The 15,652-nt window shown below is 54.6% G+C and overlaps 3 protein-coding genes across 3 annotated transcripts; 1 reads left to right on the top strand and 2 right to left on the bottom strand.

The window, feature by feature from the left end:
- The first annotated feature begins 868 nt into the window (after positions 1 to 868).
- On the top strand, positions 869 to 2,010 carry LOC136059837 (leukotriene B4 receptor 1-like). The gene has a single exon (XM_065753989.1). It carries the CDS (start codon positions 925 to 927, stop codon positions 2,008 to 2,010), a length of 1,086 nt encoding a protein of 361 aa, XP_065610061.1. The 5' UTR covers positions 869 to 924.
- Positions 2,011 to 2,114: 104 nt separating this feature from the next.
- LOC136059838 (T-cell surface glycoprotein CD1b-3-like) lies at positions 2,115 to 5,393 on the bottom strand. The gene is made up of 6 exons (XM_065753990.1): positions 5,167 to 5,393; positions 4,621 to 4,899; positions 3,864 to 4,145; positions 3,490 to 3,774; positions 3,310 to 3,403; positions 2,115 to 3,237 (listed from the first exon to the last, which is right to left on the bottom strand). The coding sequence occupies exons 1-6, from the start codon at positions 5,225 to 5,227 to the stop codon at positions 3,192 to 3,194; spliced, it is 1,047 nt and encodes a 348-aa protein (XP_065610062.1). The 5' UTR covers positions 5,228 to 5,393; the 3' UTR covers positions 2,115 to 3,191.
- A 996-nt stretch (positions 5,394 to 6,389) lies between these two features.
- LOC136059839 (antigen-presenting glycoprotein CD1d-like) lies at positions 6,390 to 8,932 on the bottom strand. Its single transcript, XM_065753991.1, has 6 exons — positions 8,794 to 8,932; positions 8,360 to 8,608; positions 7,225 to 7,506; positions 6,854 to 7,138; positions 6,678 to 6,768; positions 6,390 to 6,603 (listed from the first exon to the last, which is right to left on the bottom strand). The coding sequence occupies exons 1-6, from the start codon at positions 8,855 to 8,857 to the stop codon at positions 6,468 to 6,470; spliced, it is 1,107 nt and encodes a 368-aa protein (XP_065610063.1). The 5' UTR covers positions 8,858 to 8,932; the 3' UTR covers positions 6,390 to 6,467.
- Between the last annotated feature and the right edge of the window lie 6,720 nt (positions 8,933 to 15,652).

Here is a 15,652-nt window from a genome sequence, read left to right as displayed (position 1 = left end):
GTGGAGGAAGGAATAAAGGGATGAAAAGAAGGAAGAATGTACATTAGCCATACCTGTTATAGCAAGCGCGTAGAAAACCATACCTGTGCCTTCCATGCTATCTTGATGTTCTCCTACCAACCCCTCAGCCAGGCTATACAGCAACCAGACTCTCCTTCCTGGCAGACGTTTGGGAGGGTCTCATTACCTGTTGGCAGTGCCACCAGTGCTCTTACCCTCTCCTGCCCCCATTCAGGCAGGGGAAAATTAAGGTCCACAGTCACTCCCCACATGTCCCTTTCCTGCCTGTGGTTTCTCTGCCTTCTTCCTCTTGCGTGAGTGCTTCCTTCCTGAGGCCAAGCAGAGGGGAAGTAGCGCCTAATGTTCACGGTCACAGTTGGCAACAGGGGCACCGAGGACCCATCACCCTTGCCAGGGTCCCTGGGAAGGATATGTGAGTCCCTGAGGTAGCGGGGAGAAGGCTGGGGGCCATTGGGGAGGGTCACCTGGAACAACTATGAGGGATAGGTGGACAGCTGGGAGGTCTTCTGGATCTGTGAGATTTGAGGGATGGGGCCAGTGGCAAGGATGGAAAGTGACTGGGAGGTTTTATGGGCAACTACAAAGCCTGGGTGAAAAACTGGGATGTCCAAGAGACCAGCTACCAGGTCTGGGGGGGAAATTTGAGTCGTGTGGTTTGTGCACTTGGAGGTCTGGGGGGTGACGACTTTGAGATCTGGAGAGTGCAAAGATATAGAGGAGCAGATGAGAGTAGCAAAGGAAGAAGAGACCTTACAGAGTGGGAAGAGGAAATGATGATGGGACAGATGAGGAAGGGCAGTATTAGAGGAGAGGAGTAGAGGAACGGGGAGACTGAGCAAGGGAGATAGGCACGACTCTGCTCTGCAGGATGCTGGTTACCCTTCTCCTCACAGGTCTCCTGCGATGCCCACAACTCCCTCCAATGTGACAGTCTCTGCGATCCCCAATGCGGCACTGGGCCTGACTCTGCTGTCGCTGGCAATGGTCATAGGGCTGCCAGGGAACGCATTTGTGCTGTGGAGCTGCATTGTCACCCATCGCCGCAGCATCCCTGTGCTTCTGGTGGCCCACCTATCCTTGGCTGACGTGGCCACGCTGCTCACCGGCCCTGTCTACATCCGATTCCTCAGCACTGGTCACTGGGACCTGGGCCTGGCCGCATGCCGTGGTTGCAATTACATCTGTGCAGCCGCAATGTACACTAGTGTCTTCCTCATCGCCCTGCTCGGCCTGCACCGTTGCCTGGTGGTGTCCCGGCCATCAGCAGCGGTGGTGGCAGGTGACCGTGTCACCCAGCTGGCCCACGGGGCTGCTGCCGTCACTTGGCTGGTGGCCTTGGTGTTGGCCACCCCTTCTATTGCTTTCCGACACGTAGAGAACGGGATGTGCATACGGAATCACAGTTCCACCGCTTGGCTAGTGACCCACAACCTGCTGGAGACAGGGCTGGGCTGGGCCCTGCCTCTGTCCGCCGTGGCCACTGGCTATGGACTGCTGTTGCGGAGACTGCAGCGGACACGACTGGCATGGAAGGGACGCACACTGCGTCTGGTGGCTGCCGTGGTGGTTGCCTTTGCCATCACCTGGGGACCCTACCATGTTGGCAGCTTGTTGGAGGTGGTGGTGGAGCTGCAGAGTTGCACTGGGACTCTAAGGAAGGTTGCCAAGGCTATCCGGCCGCCTGCCACTGCACTAGCGTTCCTCAGCAGCGCCCTAAATCCTCTGCTCTATGCCTGTGCTGGGCGGGGACTGTGTTGCACCTCCAGGGCTGCACTCCTGCCCCGGCTTTTCGAGGGCTCCACCGCCTCCAGCAGTGCCCGTAGGACTGTCACTCACTGGGCCAAGAGCTCACAAGGAAAGGGAGGCAAGGGGACAGCCAGGGAGGACACAGGGACAGGGGATGGGAGGTCAATGGCAGAGGGAACAATGAAGGGTGATGGGGGGACAGTGGTGGAGAGCACTGAGATGGGGGACAGTGGAAGGGTGTGATGGTTGGGAAGGCTTTTGGATGGATGTTGCTGTTGTATTGTGGGCTGTTGTGGGGAGGAATCCCTGGAGTACTCATAAGTTGTATTAGGGACTACCAGAGGTAATTGTGGGAACCTTGGGGAGGGGGGGTGGTGGGGGGCTTTAGGGGTTACTGGAAGAACCCAGGGAATATCAGGCAATCTCAGCATGTGGATCCCAGTAAGGACACTCAGGGAGGATTGGGGAGGGCTGAAGAATGTTGGGGGGGCAGGGGGTGTCCTGAAGGATGCCACCACCACACACTGAGGTGTCCCCATAGCATATGAGGGGCATCCAGGTTGTCACCATTGTGTCATCGGGTTGTCACAGCAGGGTCCCAGGAAATATACTGGAATGCCATTTGGGTGTCCTTAGAGGTCTGTATGGAGTGCTGCTGCGGGATCAAAGCAGAGTCACTGCTGGATGGGGCCACATGTCAACAGAGGATGGGATGGCCATGGAAAAGGGTCATCACTTGTTACTTCATACTCTCCCAATAGGCTCAGCCCTGCCTCCCAGGGTCAGTGATGTCTGCAATACCTGTGTCTGTTGTGTTTTAACAAGAATTAAAAACAAAATACATAACTTCCTGGTTTTACCTCAATTCTTCCCCATTTTGCTTGGGCCAACAAGGCAACCTTGCCCCAGTGCCACAGGACAGGGGATACAGTCCAGAGGACCTGTAGGGACTAGGAAGAGGGACAGGGATAGAATAGAGGCGCAGGATGGGAAAGATGGGTGGTGTGGAAGAGAAATAGGGTGGACAACAGAGGAACATGGCAAGAACAATTTGGGATATGAAAGGACATGAGAAGAAGAAGGGATGCAGTGACAGAATTGGGGCCGTAAGGGGACAAAGGAGGAACACATGGTAAGTGCAGGAGAAGGGATAAAGTGGGACCATTGTGATGAGGAAGTGACACTGGGACAAGGTTGGGGACACAGTACAGGGGTAGCGGAAGAGGAGAGGGACACCTTATCATAAGGCAACAAATACTCCTCTAAACCATAGAGTCTGGGTTTGGGAATTGGGACATCACTTGGCCATCTCCCCATGCTCCTTTGTGGCCTGCTCTGTCCCCTACTGGTGCAGCACTGTTTTGTCATCACCATCTGTGCAGGTGGCTTGGACATGGAGCAATGAGTGAGAGTCTTGGTGGGCATCAGATGAGGAATGCCTGGGAATCCCTTCCAGACCCAGCACGTTTTCTGCAAGAAGATACTGCTGTAAGCCACGTCGGATGGCCTGGGGAGCTCAGACCCCATGGATGGAGATGTTACCTGCACCTCCACCACCAAGCTCCCCCGATGATAATGGCAGCAAGGAGCAGAATAGTGACGGTGATGCTAATGGTGGAAGACGCACTGGGGTTTTCTTGAAAGGGGGAAGAAAAGAGGATAGCTGTGAGCATATGGCAGCTCCAGGCCACCCCATATCCCATCTCTGTGCGGGACACCTACCCCAGGGAATGAGGAGGTTGCGGTCACCCAGGCTGCAGTGCTGTACACGGCAGCTGTAGCTGTGACCGTCCTGGGGAGACACCAGCAGGGTGCTGCGGAGCTGGTAGGTGAGGTCGGCGTTGGGTAACACAGTGCCGGTGCTCAGTGCTGGGCTCGGGGGCACCTCTTGGCCGTCCCGCAACCAGGTGACAGTGATGGGACGTGGGTAGAAGCCGGTGACACGGCAAACCAGCAAGAGCTGCACCGGGCTGGCTGGGCGGGCAAAGACCATGGCCACAGGTGGCACTGGGGACAATAGCAGTGGGAGCTCAGTGTAAGCACAAGTCAAGCTGAGAGCTCTAGAGTTGCTTTCCCAAGGGCCAAGAATCTCTCACCTTGTCTCTCCAGATCTGTCCTCCCTTGCTTGTGCAGGATGGGGATGTAGGTCGGGAAGGAGGTGGAGAAGATATGCTCCAAGAACCCTGACACAGCCCGGAGGTCAGTGAGAGTGTAGCTCATCAGCTCAGCCAGTGGGGTGGACTGCTGGGGAGCCCAGCGCTCCCTCCCCAGCTCGTATGTCACTAGGTCTCTGCCATCTTCCCCAATGTTGATAACGCTCCAGCTTGTCCCATTGGGATAAAGGTTGTAGCCTGCGTGGATCTGGAAAACCAGCGGGTCTGTGAGGAGCAGAGGGGTTCATGAGCAAGGGAACGCAAGGACAGCTGAGGCGTTGGGGGCACGATGGGCACCGTGACAACAGGATCTGCCAGGGGAGAAGGGCTGAGCAGTGCAGGGTGGCAGCTTAAGCGCTTTGTTCCCCAGAATGTCTCCCTGTAATATTTTCCTTCATGTTTCCCCTTCCCTGACCCATACCAGGTGATTCTCACCTCTCCATTAATTTTGGGAGCAACTCTCACTTATCCTCCATACGTAGGGTCAGAGGGCAGAAACCCCATAACACATTTCAATGCTCCACTGAATCACAAGTCCCAGGAGACAGTGTTTCCCATCACTCTTTGGAAGCCACCAACCCCTACCAAAAGACCCCATGACCCATTACTTTTTGGAGGCTGTCATACCCCCAGAAGATCCCATAAAACTCCGTGCTCATGGGGTTGGGTTGCTTGGTCTGCAGCCATTCCCCCTACTCACAGTCCAACCTCGCCTTCATTGCCATTTCATGCATAAACCGAATCGTGTTGCGGATGCCGACCATGGAGAAGGACAGAATCTTTTCCACTTCACTCTCAGCTGTTGCTGCTTGGACCCATGGCCGGCAGATGTTTAAGTTCCAGGTGTGTGGGTCCAGCACCGCTATGGGCATGTCTCCCAGCAGAGCCAGCCCGGTCAGTTCAGTAGAGCTGACATTATCCAAGAGCAAGGTGAAGAAGAGCTGGAAGAACTGTGATTCTGCAGGGAGAGGGCAAGAGGCTGCAGGAGAGAAGGGGGTGAATGGGGGATGTACTTGGACCCACACACAACAAACCCCCTGCCCAGGTGACCACCTCTGCACATGATCCCCAATCTAGAGGCAGTGGGCACAGACAGGGGCCCCTTTGGGTGCTGTGAGGCTGGGGACAACCTCTCAGTGCTGGAGACTACCCTCTTCATTCAGGAAAAAGTCTCTTAGCCATCCCCACCCACTGCCATAGGGTCTCACGATGGAGACTTGGGTGAGCTTGGGCTCCCACCACTTACTTTCTGGCTCTGCCCATGTCTCGTGGAGGAGAAGAAAGAGGAAAAGGCAGTGGGGCCACATGGTGCCCACAGCAAGGCCGACGCGGTAGAGATGGCGGGAAGAGGAAGTACTGTGTGGTCCCAGAGACTGCGCTCCACCAATGGCGCTGGCGCCAATGAGGTTTCAGGGAGGGTCTAAGCTGGAGGGTGGAGAAGCGTGGGAGGGAACAAGGATGAACTCTTTTGCTTTTGGGTCACCCTGCACCATTTCCACCTCTTGACTGGTGGCAGAGAATGGGGACACTTATGCCAACATTGGGGTGCTGCAGCATGCGACAGGTGCTGGGCACAGGGACACGGAGTGACACGGAGCCCCCATCGCCCCTTACCACTCCTAGCCAGCCACCCCTGGGCACAAACACACGTGTTTCTCTTCCCCTTTCCTGTGGGCCCTGCACTGGGGCAAAAACAGAACTGAAACTCAGCCAAGGGAAGAGGGTCTTCCCAGGCCTAAGGGCAGAGCTGGGGTGGGTGATCTCATCACTGTCCCCTCCTGAGCACAGCTGGCATCCCTAAGGGGCTGTGGGACTCCTGCCCACTCAGACCCCAGGTGGCACCACAGTTGTGGCCTTTCAGGTAAGGGCTGAGCCCCAGAGGCTCACACCAGTTGGCGTCCCTTCAGGGCACCACTTCTCGCTCTCCCTCAGTTTTCTCTCAAGTCCCCTTCCTCTGAATACTCCTTCCCAGCCCTGTTCTGCTCAGAGGTGTATAGAAGTACTGCCAGGATACACTGCTTTCAGAACCACAGTTGCTTGGGAGCGTGGATGGGCTCCTCCTGGGGCTGAGACTGAGGTGCTGCCCCAAGCACCTGGGGCCACCTCGCCCCTATAGCAGTTATGCCCACAGAGGAAGTATAGGTGGGTTGGGATTTCCACACACACCGTACAACCTATGGGTCTAATTATCCATTTATTCCATGCTCCATTTGCTCAAAATATACCTAATCCCACCCAAACCCCACTCACACCCACAGCTTCGTAGTGAGCATAGCAATGCTTGAGTGTTGCTTTCCTCCTGGAGCGTAGTACAGTGCTGCCCAGCACTTAGAGCGCCGTTGGTAGGGGTCGCTGGAGGGGGAAGAGGATTGGGCACAATATCTCCAGAACAGGGTTAATAAAGGCTGAGGTTGGTCAATAAAATGCAGAAGGTGCCAATGGGAGGGTGCAGCTTGCTGTTCGCAAGCAGGTGGGTGCTTGTACCGCGGCTGGGGAAGCTCCTGTGAGCACTGGGGCACACTAACGAGGTGCAGTGCTGAGGAGCAGTCAGATGTGTCCCCTCCGCTCACCGGGCTCTCCACGGCCGCAGCCCCCGTATTGCCCCGCAGTGGTCCCATCCCGTGCTGTGCTCCGGTGCTCCGCCAGAGGGATGCTGCGCCCCTCGTCCATCCGCCACCGCTTCCTGCAACGATAGTGGGCGCTGCGGGGCGGGGCAGGGGACTCTCAGTGGAGCAATAGGACAGGGGATGGCCTCACCTGTATCTCCACACCAACACTGCAGCGACAGTGATAACAGCCAACAGCAGCATGGCCCCAAGTCCTGCGCTCAGTCCCCGCTTGGAATTGCCTGAGGAACACAGCCTGTCAGCTCTCCTACTCCTTGTGCTGAAGGAACACAGCTCCTGAGCCACATCCCTGAGAGGGACACCTACCCCAGGGAACGAGGAGGCTGTGGTCACCCAGGCTGCAGTGCTGTACACGGCAGGCGTAGCTGTGACCATCCTGGAGAGACACCAGCAGGGTGCTGCGGAGCTGGTAGGTGAGGTCGGAGTTGGGTAACACAGTGCCGGTGCTCAGTGCTGGGCTCGGGGGCACCTCTTGGCCGTCCCGCAACCAGGTGACAGTGATGGGACGTGGGTAGAAGCCGGTGACACGGCAAACCAGCAAGAGCTGCACCGGGCTGGCTGGGCGGGCAAAGACCACGGCCACAGGTGGCACTGGGGATGGAAACAAGGGGACTGCAGTGCAGCACCACTCAGCGCCTAAGTCTGGAGCTGATGTGACAGTGCCACAGTCAGCTTACCTTGTCTCTCCAGATCTGCCTTCCCAGCCTGGATGAAAATTCTCAGAACGTCCACACAGGTGTAATTGAGGAGCACTTGGATCACCTCATTGAGAGTGCTGGCATTAGCCATCAGTTGCTCAGCCATGGCTGACAGCTGGTTATGTTGCATTTGCTCCCAAGTGCCTGTGTCCAGGCAGAAGCGGAGGAAATTCTGGCTCTCATAAGCAGTGTCAAAGAAGGTCCTGATGGTCCTGTTGGACTGGAGCTCACAGCCCATGGAGGACTGAAAGACAAAAGGGTCTGGGGAAAGGAGTAGTGTGGTAGAATTGATACACAGGGTGCTCAGCAAACATTTGAGTGTTGTTTGTCCTTGTCTGACTGAGTGTTCCCATGCCCAAAAACTTTGGTTCTTGTATCCAGTGTCAAAAAATGCCCCAGTAGCCCAAAGCTCAGTCAAGTAAATGTTTGGATCCAACCCCCCCCCCCCTCCCGCAGCCAGATGCAGGACATATGGTCCCAGCACAGTCACTTCCCAAGAACACCATTCCCTTGGTGCCCTGGGGAAAATTTGTGAGTCCCCAAGGGGCTCCTGGGTTGAATCCAGTGCTGTGCCAATGCCTCTCTGCACACGATCTCCCTTCAAGTACAACCTGTTCCTGCTGGGATGTTGCCTGCCACGGTACTAACACAGGGACAGCCCATCCTCGGCTACTGAGGCTGAGCCCTGGCACTCAGTGACACTGAGTCAGCCCTAGGGGAATGAGCACAGAACATCACTTCCCTTCTCTGGAACTGCTCAACAGAGAAGCGGTGAAGCTGAAGCATCCCCAAGAGCCCAAATCTGGCACCTGTGGTTCAGTTTCCTGCACAGCCCATCAAGATGTCCTGGAACTGTGATGCCCCTGCCCCTCCCATCATGGCCACTAGCATCTGGAAGGACAGCAGAGAACAGCCGGTGTGGCGGCAGGGGGTGGCTGTGGTGTGGCTGCTGAGGGTGCCCAAAGTTCCTTCAGGTGACTGTAGCAGATACACATTGGTTATCACAGCCAGCCACAATGTGACCACTGGTCCTTATTAGATTGAAGCCTGACCCCCAGAGTCCCCTCACACCTCAGAGAGAATCTTGGAAATGGGGTGCAGAGGGTACACGTACAGGGCACTGTGGCATACATCTGTACCAGCCTGCTGAAATCCCTCACATATGACTTGATGGAGCTCTCGATGGCATCCCAGTCGTCCTTTGGCAAGGATGGACGCAGCCAGGGCCGGTAGTAGCGGATGTTCCCAGTGCGGCTGTCCAGCGAACCCATTTCCACGTCCCCCAAGAGCCCCAGTCCTCCCACTAGCACAGAGGTGCTGTTTTGGAAGGTGGCAAAATGGAGAAGCTTGAGCATGTGGGAACCTGCAGGAGGTGATAACAGAACTGAGGGAAGCGTCCCCAGTTTTGTCATCCCTGATGGCTCCTTGGGGTCCCCCCATGGCTCGCCACCACTCAACTCCAACTCCCACCCTCCAGCTTGACCATATACGAGAGATTTGTGAGGTGAAAAGAAAAAGAGTTTAGGATGGGCCAAGGTTCCCACTTACCCTTTGGCTCTGCCCAGGTCCCAAGGAAGAAAAAGAAAAGGAGAAGGATGACATGGGACTGCATGGTGTCTGTGGTGCAGTGCCACAAAGATGCAGTGGAATGATGAAGGGGCTGCTCACTTCTTAAGGCAGCTCCCACCTTACTGGTGGCACTGGGTGACACCAGCAGCCAATAGAGTCAGCGCAGAAGTTTTGGGGAGGTCCCTGAGATGCCCCCTTCAGGGAGCTAGGCTGTGGTATGCTGGCTACAGGTCTGGAAGTATTCTTTCTGGTCCACGGCTGAACCCCAAAACCCTGGGGGCTACCACATAGGGATAGCACAAGCAATCACCTTCTCTTGTAGGTCTGTCCCAGAAGCCATTCTGCCAAACTGACTTTGAGGCTAGTCCCAGTGGGGCCAGGAATCATTTGAGGGGAGCACGGGAAACAGGAGGCACATCAGAATGGGCCTGCAGGGACAAGGAACACGAAGAGGCACACTGGGGACCAACCCGCTAGCAGCTCTCCACTGTCCTTACAGACACTAGTGGCCCAGCTGAGAGATGAGGCATCACAGTTCCAGATCTTAATGTTACCTTTCTAATAATAATGTGTCATCAGCCTTAAATGATTAATTTAGGCTCATTTGATTTTTGCAAAACACTGTTTATCACCTTGCAGATTCCCCATTACTATAAACAGATCCACAGCATACATTTTCAGCAATCTACTTTTTTTTTGTCAATTTTTCCTTTTTTTTTTTAATGCAAGAAAGGCATTTAAAAAAAAAAAAGCACAAACAAGACAGCATCTGAGAGGAGGTTAATATGGCCCTGGGCTTTCTGCTAACTTGCTTTCATTTTGTTACCACTACACTGATACAGTAGTTAGAATGTTGTGTATGAATATTTAAAAACAGTGTAACTGACACTTACAACAAAAAAAAAAAAAGGAAAAGAACAACCACACGAATTTGATCATTTTTAGAGATACTCATAAGCACTTACCACAGGTTTCTCGGGGTTGATGAAGTTGCTCTTGGTTTTCTTCGTCTTTTTTTTGTTTGTTTCAATCTCCTCTAACGTTGCATTACTTCTGTATCATTAAACAGAGAACGGAACACCGAACGCTGTACTCCGCGCCCACGTCAACGCCGTGGAAGTTCTTTCCACGGTCTCTGCTGCCACCTCGCGGCCATTTTGCGGAACTGCCGCACTGTTGTTTTGTTCCGCTGGCAGCAGAACGCACGCGCGCAGAAATGCGGAAGTGGCAATCTACATTCTGATCTGTCTGCGCAGCTAAGTCCGCCAATCATAGAATCACAAGGTTGGAAACGACCTATGAGATCATCTAGTCCAACCGTCTTCTCGTTACCACTGCTACCACAGGCTAATAAACCTTATCTCGCAGCTCCTCATCCAGATGCCTCAATCTTTGCTGTCATTAGTCCTCCAGGCTACAGTGCTCATGCGCATGAGACTTACAAGAAGCGCCTGTTTCTACGAGCAGCTAAGGTGCAGGTGAATAGACAATTCTTGGACTGCCAGTTCAGCAATGTTCTCTCAGTTTCCACCTTCTTATTACAATCCCATGCCGAGCACCTGCATTCTGTCTCCAGGGTCACCCCAAGCAGCACACTGAGTTTCCTAGTGTGATCCTGCTGCCACAGTGGAAGGTGGACCCTGAGACTGAGCCCAGCATCACTCCCTAACCTGAATCCCGGCTCATCCCAACAATGTCACCACCACAAGATCACATCCCACTGTTATTCCTTTGTTATCCAACTTCACCCTAGTATCACTCCCCACTGTCCCCCTAACATCACCTTAGAGTCACGCCAGCACCACCCAAATGTAACCCTGCACGTCACCACTGTCACAGCCCAGCAACACCCTCAGCATCACTACCCAACCTGAACCCAGCATCATCCCAGTGTGTCCTACAAGCGCAGGCTCCAGCATCACTTCCTTCGTGATGCACCATCACTCCTATATCATCCCAACACTATCACTCTTTGATGTTAAATCTTAGTGATATCCTAACATCATTACACAACTCCACCCCCCGCCCAGTCTCTCCCCAGTATCACCCTGTAGCATCACCCCAACAATATCACTCCCTCATGATACCCAAATATCACCTCCCAGCATCACCCCACAGTTATATTCCAACATCCCCTGTCTCTCCCCAACATTATCCGAGCAGCACTCCAACAAAATCACCCCAGTATCATTCCTTGATGATTAATACCGGTGAAATCCCAACATCACTCTGCAGCTTCACTTACCAACATCACCCATGTCACCTCCCAGCATCATCCCCCAACATCACCCCCCAGTATTGTCATGTTAGTGCCTTCCCCCGGTGTCACTCTTTGATGCTAAACATAATAGTCTCCATAACAGTTCCCCTCGAGCAAGTGAACTATTGCATTCTGACCCTTGAGAGACAACAAAACACTGGCAAAGAGAGCAGGAACAAGGCAGCAGTGGATCTGACAGGCAGTACCAGCAGAGCATCCCCTGCTTCAAAGGGCACTGTGCCTCTCCCCCACCACTGCCTCTCTCCCACTTTGATTCTTCCCAGGGTCTGCAGGGTTTGTTCCATTGGCGCGCCATATCTGCATGGCCAGCACATGATATGGAGACCAAGCAGAACACCTGCTTGCTACACAAGTCTTGCATTGGGTCCCTGACACAGCTCCCCAATAACAATGCCCCAAAAAGTAACCTGAGTGTTACTCCCTAACTTCCGTCCCCATTGATTCTCCAGCATTGCTCCCCATCCACACCCCACATCACTACCAAACAATGTCCCCAAAAACATCCCCCAGCATCACTCCCCAGTGTCACCCTGCAGAGATACATCAAAATCACCCCCCAGTGTCACTTCCCAACATCACAACAGTGTCACCACATCACACTAGGGTCACCCCAGCGATACCCCAACATCACAGCACAACTTCACTCCCCGTTATCACCCCCATACTCTCTCCCTATTATCACCACATTATCACCCCAACAATGCCACCATCCAGCAACAACCCCCAGCATCGCACCAACACTGTCACTCCCTAATGTCACCCCCCACAGTACCCCAACATCACCCCCCAGTATCCCTTCCCAACACCACCGCAGTCACACCCAAAGAACACTGCCCCGACTTTACTCCCTGATGTCCCCCCCAAATGTCATCATCCAGTGATACCCTGACATCACCACCCAATATCACCCAGTGACACCAGTATCACTCCAGCATCAACCCAGCATCACCTCCAACATCACACCTTAACATCACAACCAGTGATGCCCCAACATCACCACAACATATTGCCCCAACAATATCCTGCTCACCTTCACCCCCATTTTCCCCACCACTTCCCATCCCTCTTTGTCTCCCATCACTCCCAACTCCCATATCTCCCATCAGCATACCCCGACATCACACCCTGTGTCACCCCAACAGTGCCACCCCAGCATCATCCCTCCAACATCTCTCTTAGACATCACCCCCAGAGTCTCCTGAACTATGTCACTCCTTGACTCCAACGCCCACCGATGCCCCAACATAACCCCCAACATCACTGCCTTACATCAACCAGTGTCACACCAAAGCCCCCCCAATCATCTCTCCTTGATGTGACAAATAACAGTCCCCACAGTATAAGCGTACCATTATTTTATGACCCCTAGGAGGCGGAAAGTGCTGAAAAGGAGAGAGAACAGGAACACTGCAGCAGTGGGTGTGAGAGGCAGTGCCAGCAGGGCGTCCCCTGCACCAAAGGACATTGTGCCTCTCCCCCACCGCTGCCTCTCTCCAGCTGTGCTTCTCCCCAGGGTCTGCAGGGTTTGTTCCATTGCTGCACCGCATCTGCGTGGCCAGCGCAGGACACGGAGCCCAAGTGGAACTCCTGCTCGCACAACAAGTCTTGGTTTGCGTCCCCAACGCAGCCCCCCCCAACAGTGTCACCCCAAAATGTCGCCCCAGTGTTACTCTCTGATTTCTCTCTCAGTGGTTCTCCAACATCACTCCCCAGCATCCCTGCCCAGCATCACTCCCAGCATTTCCCCGTCATCCACACCCCACATCGTCCCAAAACAGTGCCCCCAAAAATGTTCCCAGCATCCCTCTTTTAAGTTCCCACCCAGTGTCACTTCCCAACATCACACCAATGCCACTGTGTCACTCTGGCATGTCCGCAGCAGCGTCACCCCCATATCACAACTGGCTGTTAAACATCAGTGGTACCTCAACATCACTGCAACACTTCGCTCTCCAATGACTCCCCCAGTACCACCTCAGTACCATCCCTCAGTGTCACCCATCAGTGCCACCCCCACAAAAATACCACCAGGAACAGCGTCTCCTCCCCCCTCAGCCAACACCAGGAACAGCGTCTCCTCCCCCCTCAACCAACACCAAGAACAGCGTCTCCTCCTCGCAACCAACACCAGGAACAGCGTCTCCTCCCCCCTCAGCCAACACCAGGAACAGCGTCTCCTCCCCCCACAACCAACACCAGGAACAGCGTCTCCTCCCTCCCCCCCAACCAACACCAGGAACAGCATCTTACCCCACAACCAACACCAGGAACAGAGTCTCCTCCCCCCTCAACCAACACCAGGAACAGCGTCTCCTCCCTCCTCAACCAACACAAAGAACAGCATCTCCTCCCTCCTCAACCAACACCAGGAACAGCATCTCCCCCCCCTACCACCACCAGGAACAGCGTCTCCTCCCACCTCAACCAACACAAGGAACAGCGTCTCCCCCCAACCTACACCAGGAACAGCATTTCCCCTCCCCAACCAACATCAGGAACAGCGTCTCCCCTTGATCAACACCAGCAACAGCATCTCCCCCCCAATCAACAACACCAGCAACAGCATCTCCCCCCCAATCAACAACACCAGCAACAGCATCTCCCCCCCAATCAACAACACCAGCAACAGCATCTTCCCCTTAAGCAACAACACCAGCAACAGCATTTCTCCCCCAACAACAACGCCAGCAACAGCATCTCCCCCCCAGTCAATAAAACCAGCAACAGCATCTCCCCTCCCAACCAACAACACCAGCAACAGCATCTCCCCCCGCAACCAACACCAACAACAGCATCGCCCCCCCATCATCAACACCAGGAACAGCATCTTCCCCCCACAGCCACCACCAGGAGCAGCGTCTCATCCCCCAACAACACCAGCAACAGCATCTCCCCTCCTCAACCAACACCAGGAACAGCATCTCCCCTCCTCAACCAACACCAGCAACAGCATCTCCCCCCCAACAACAACGCCAGAAACACCATCTTCCCCCCATCAACAACACAAGCAACAGCACCTCCCCTCCCAACCAACACCGCCAGCAACAGCATCTCCCCCCCAATCAACAATGCCAGGAACAGCATCTCCCCCCCAACAACATTTCCAGCAAGAGCATCGCCCCCTGAACAACACCAGCAACAGCATCTCCGACCCAACCAACACCAGGAACAGCGTCTCCTTCCCCCCCAACCAACACCAAAAACAGTGTCTCCTTCCCCCCCAACCAACACCAGGAACAGCGTCTCCTTCCCCCCCAACCAACACCAGGAACAGCGTCTCCTCCCTCCTCAACCAACACCAGGAACAGCGTCTCGTCCCCCAACCAACACCAGGAACAGCGTCTCCCCCCGATCAAAACCAGCAACAGCATCTCCCCCCCAACAACAACATCAGCAACACCATCTCCTCTCCCAACAAACACTGCCAGCAACAGCATCTCCCCCCCAACCTCTTGGTCTCCGATCCCCACCTCCATGCCTTCTCTCAGTTTGACTTCCTGATCTCACCCCCAGTGATACCTCAACATCACCTGTCATCGCAAACAATGTCTCCCCTACTAAGTCATCTTCCAGCATCATCCCAGTGTCACTCCTTGACTTCAGCCCCCACTGATACCCCAACATAACCCCCTGATGTCACTGCTCTATGTCACCCTCCAAACACTATCACTCCACATCTCCCCTAGCATCTCTCTTGATGTGACCCATCGCAGTCCCACAGTGCAGCATTACTTTAAGATCCTAGAGAGACGGCAAAGCGTCGGCAAGGAGAGAGCAGAACACGGCAGCGGTGGGTGGGACAGGCAGTACCAGCAGGGCGTCCCCTGCACCAAAGGGCACTGTGCCTCTCCCCCACCGCTGTCTCTCTCCAGCTGTGCTTCTCCCCAGGGTCTGCAGGGTTTGTTCCATTGCTGCACCGCATCTGCGTGGCCAGCGCAGGACACGGAGCCCAAGTGGAACTCCTGCTCGCACAACAAGTCTTGGTTTGCGTCCCCAACGCAGCCCCCCCCAACAGTGTCATCCCAAAATGTCGCCCCAGTGTTACTCTCTGATTTCTCTCTCAGTGGTTCTCCAACATCACTCCCCAACATCCCTGCCCGGCATCACTCCCAGCATTACCCCATCATCCACACCCCACATCGTCCCAAAACAGTGCCCCCAAAAATGTTCCCAGCATCCCTCTTTTAAGTTCCCACCCAGTGTCACTTCCCAACATCACACCAATGCCACTGTGTCACTCTGGCATGTCCGCAGCAGCGTCACCCCCATATCACACCTTGCTGTTAAACATCAGTGGTACCTCAACATCACTGCAACACTTCGCTCTCCAATGACTCCCCCAATACCACCTCAGTACCATCCCACAGTGTCACCCATCAGTGCCACCCCCACAAAAATAACACCAGGAACAGCATCTCCCCCCGCAACCAATACCAGGAACAGCGTCTCCTCCCCCCACAACGAACACCAGGAACAGCGTCTCCTCCCCCCTCAACCAACACCAGGAACAGCGTCTCCCTCCAAACCTTCACCAGGAACAGCATTTCCGCTCCCCAA

This window comes from Cyrtonyx montezumae, unplaced genomic scaffold (genome assembly GCF_038088225.1).
Source record: "Cyrtonyx montezumae isolate F1298 unplaced genomic scaffold, pur_monq_1.0 scaffold_88, whole genome shotgun sequence".
NCBI lineage: Eukaryota > Metazoa > Chordata > Aves > Galliformes > Odontophoridae > Cyrtonyx > Cyrtonyx montezumae.
This window is presented reverse-complemented; position numbering and strand designations above follow the sequence as displayed.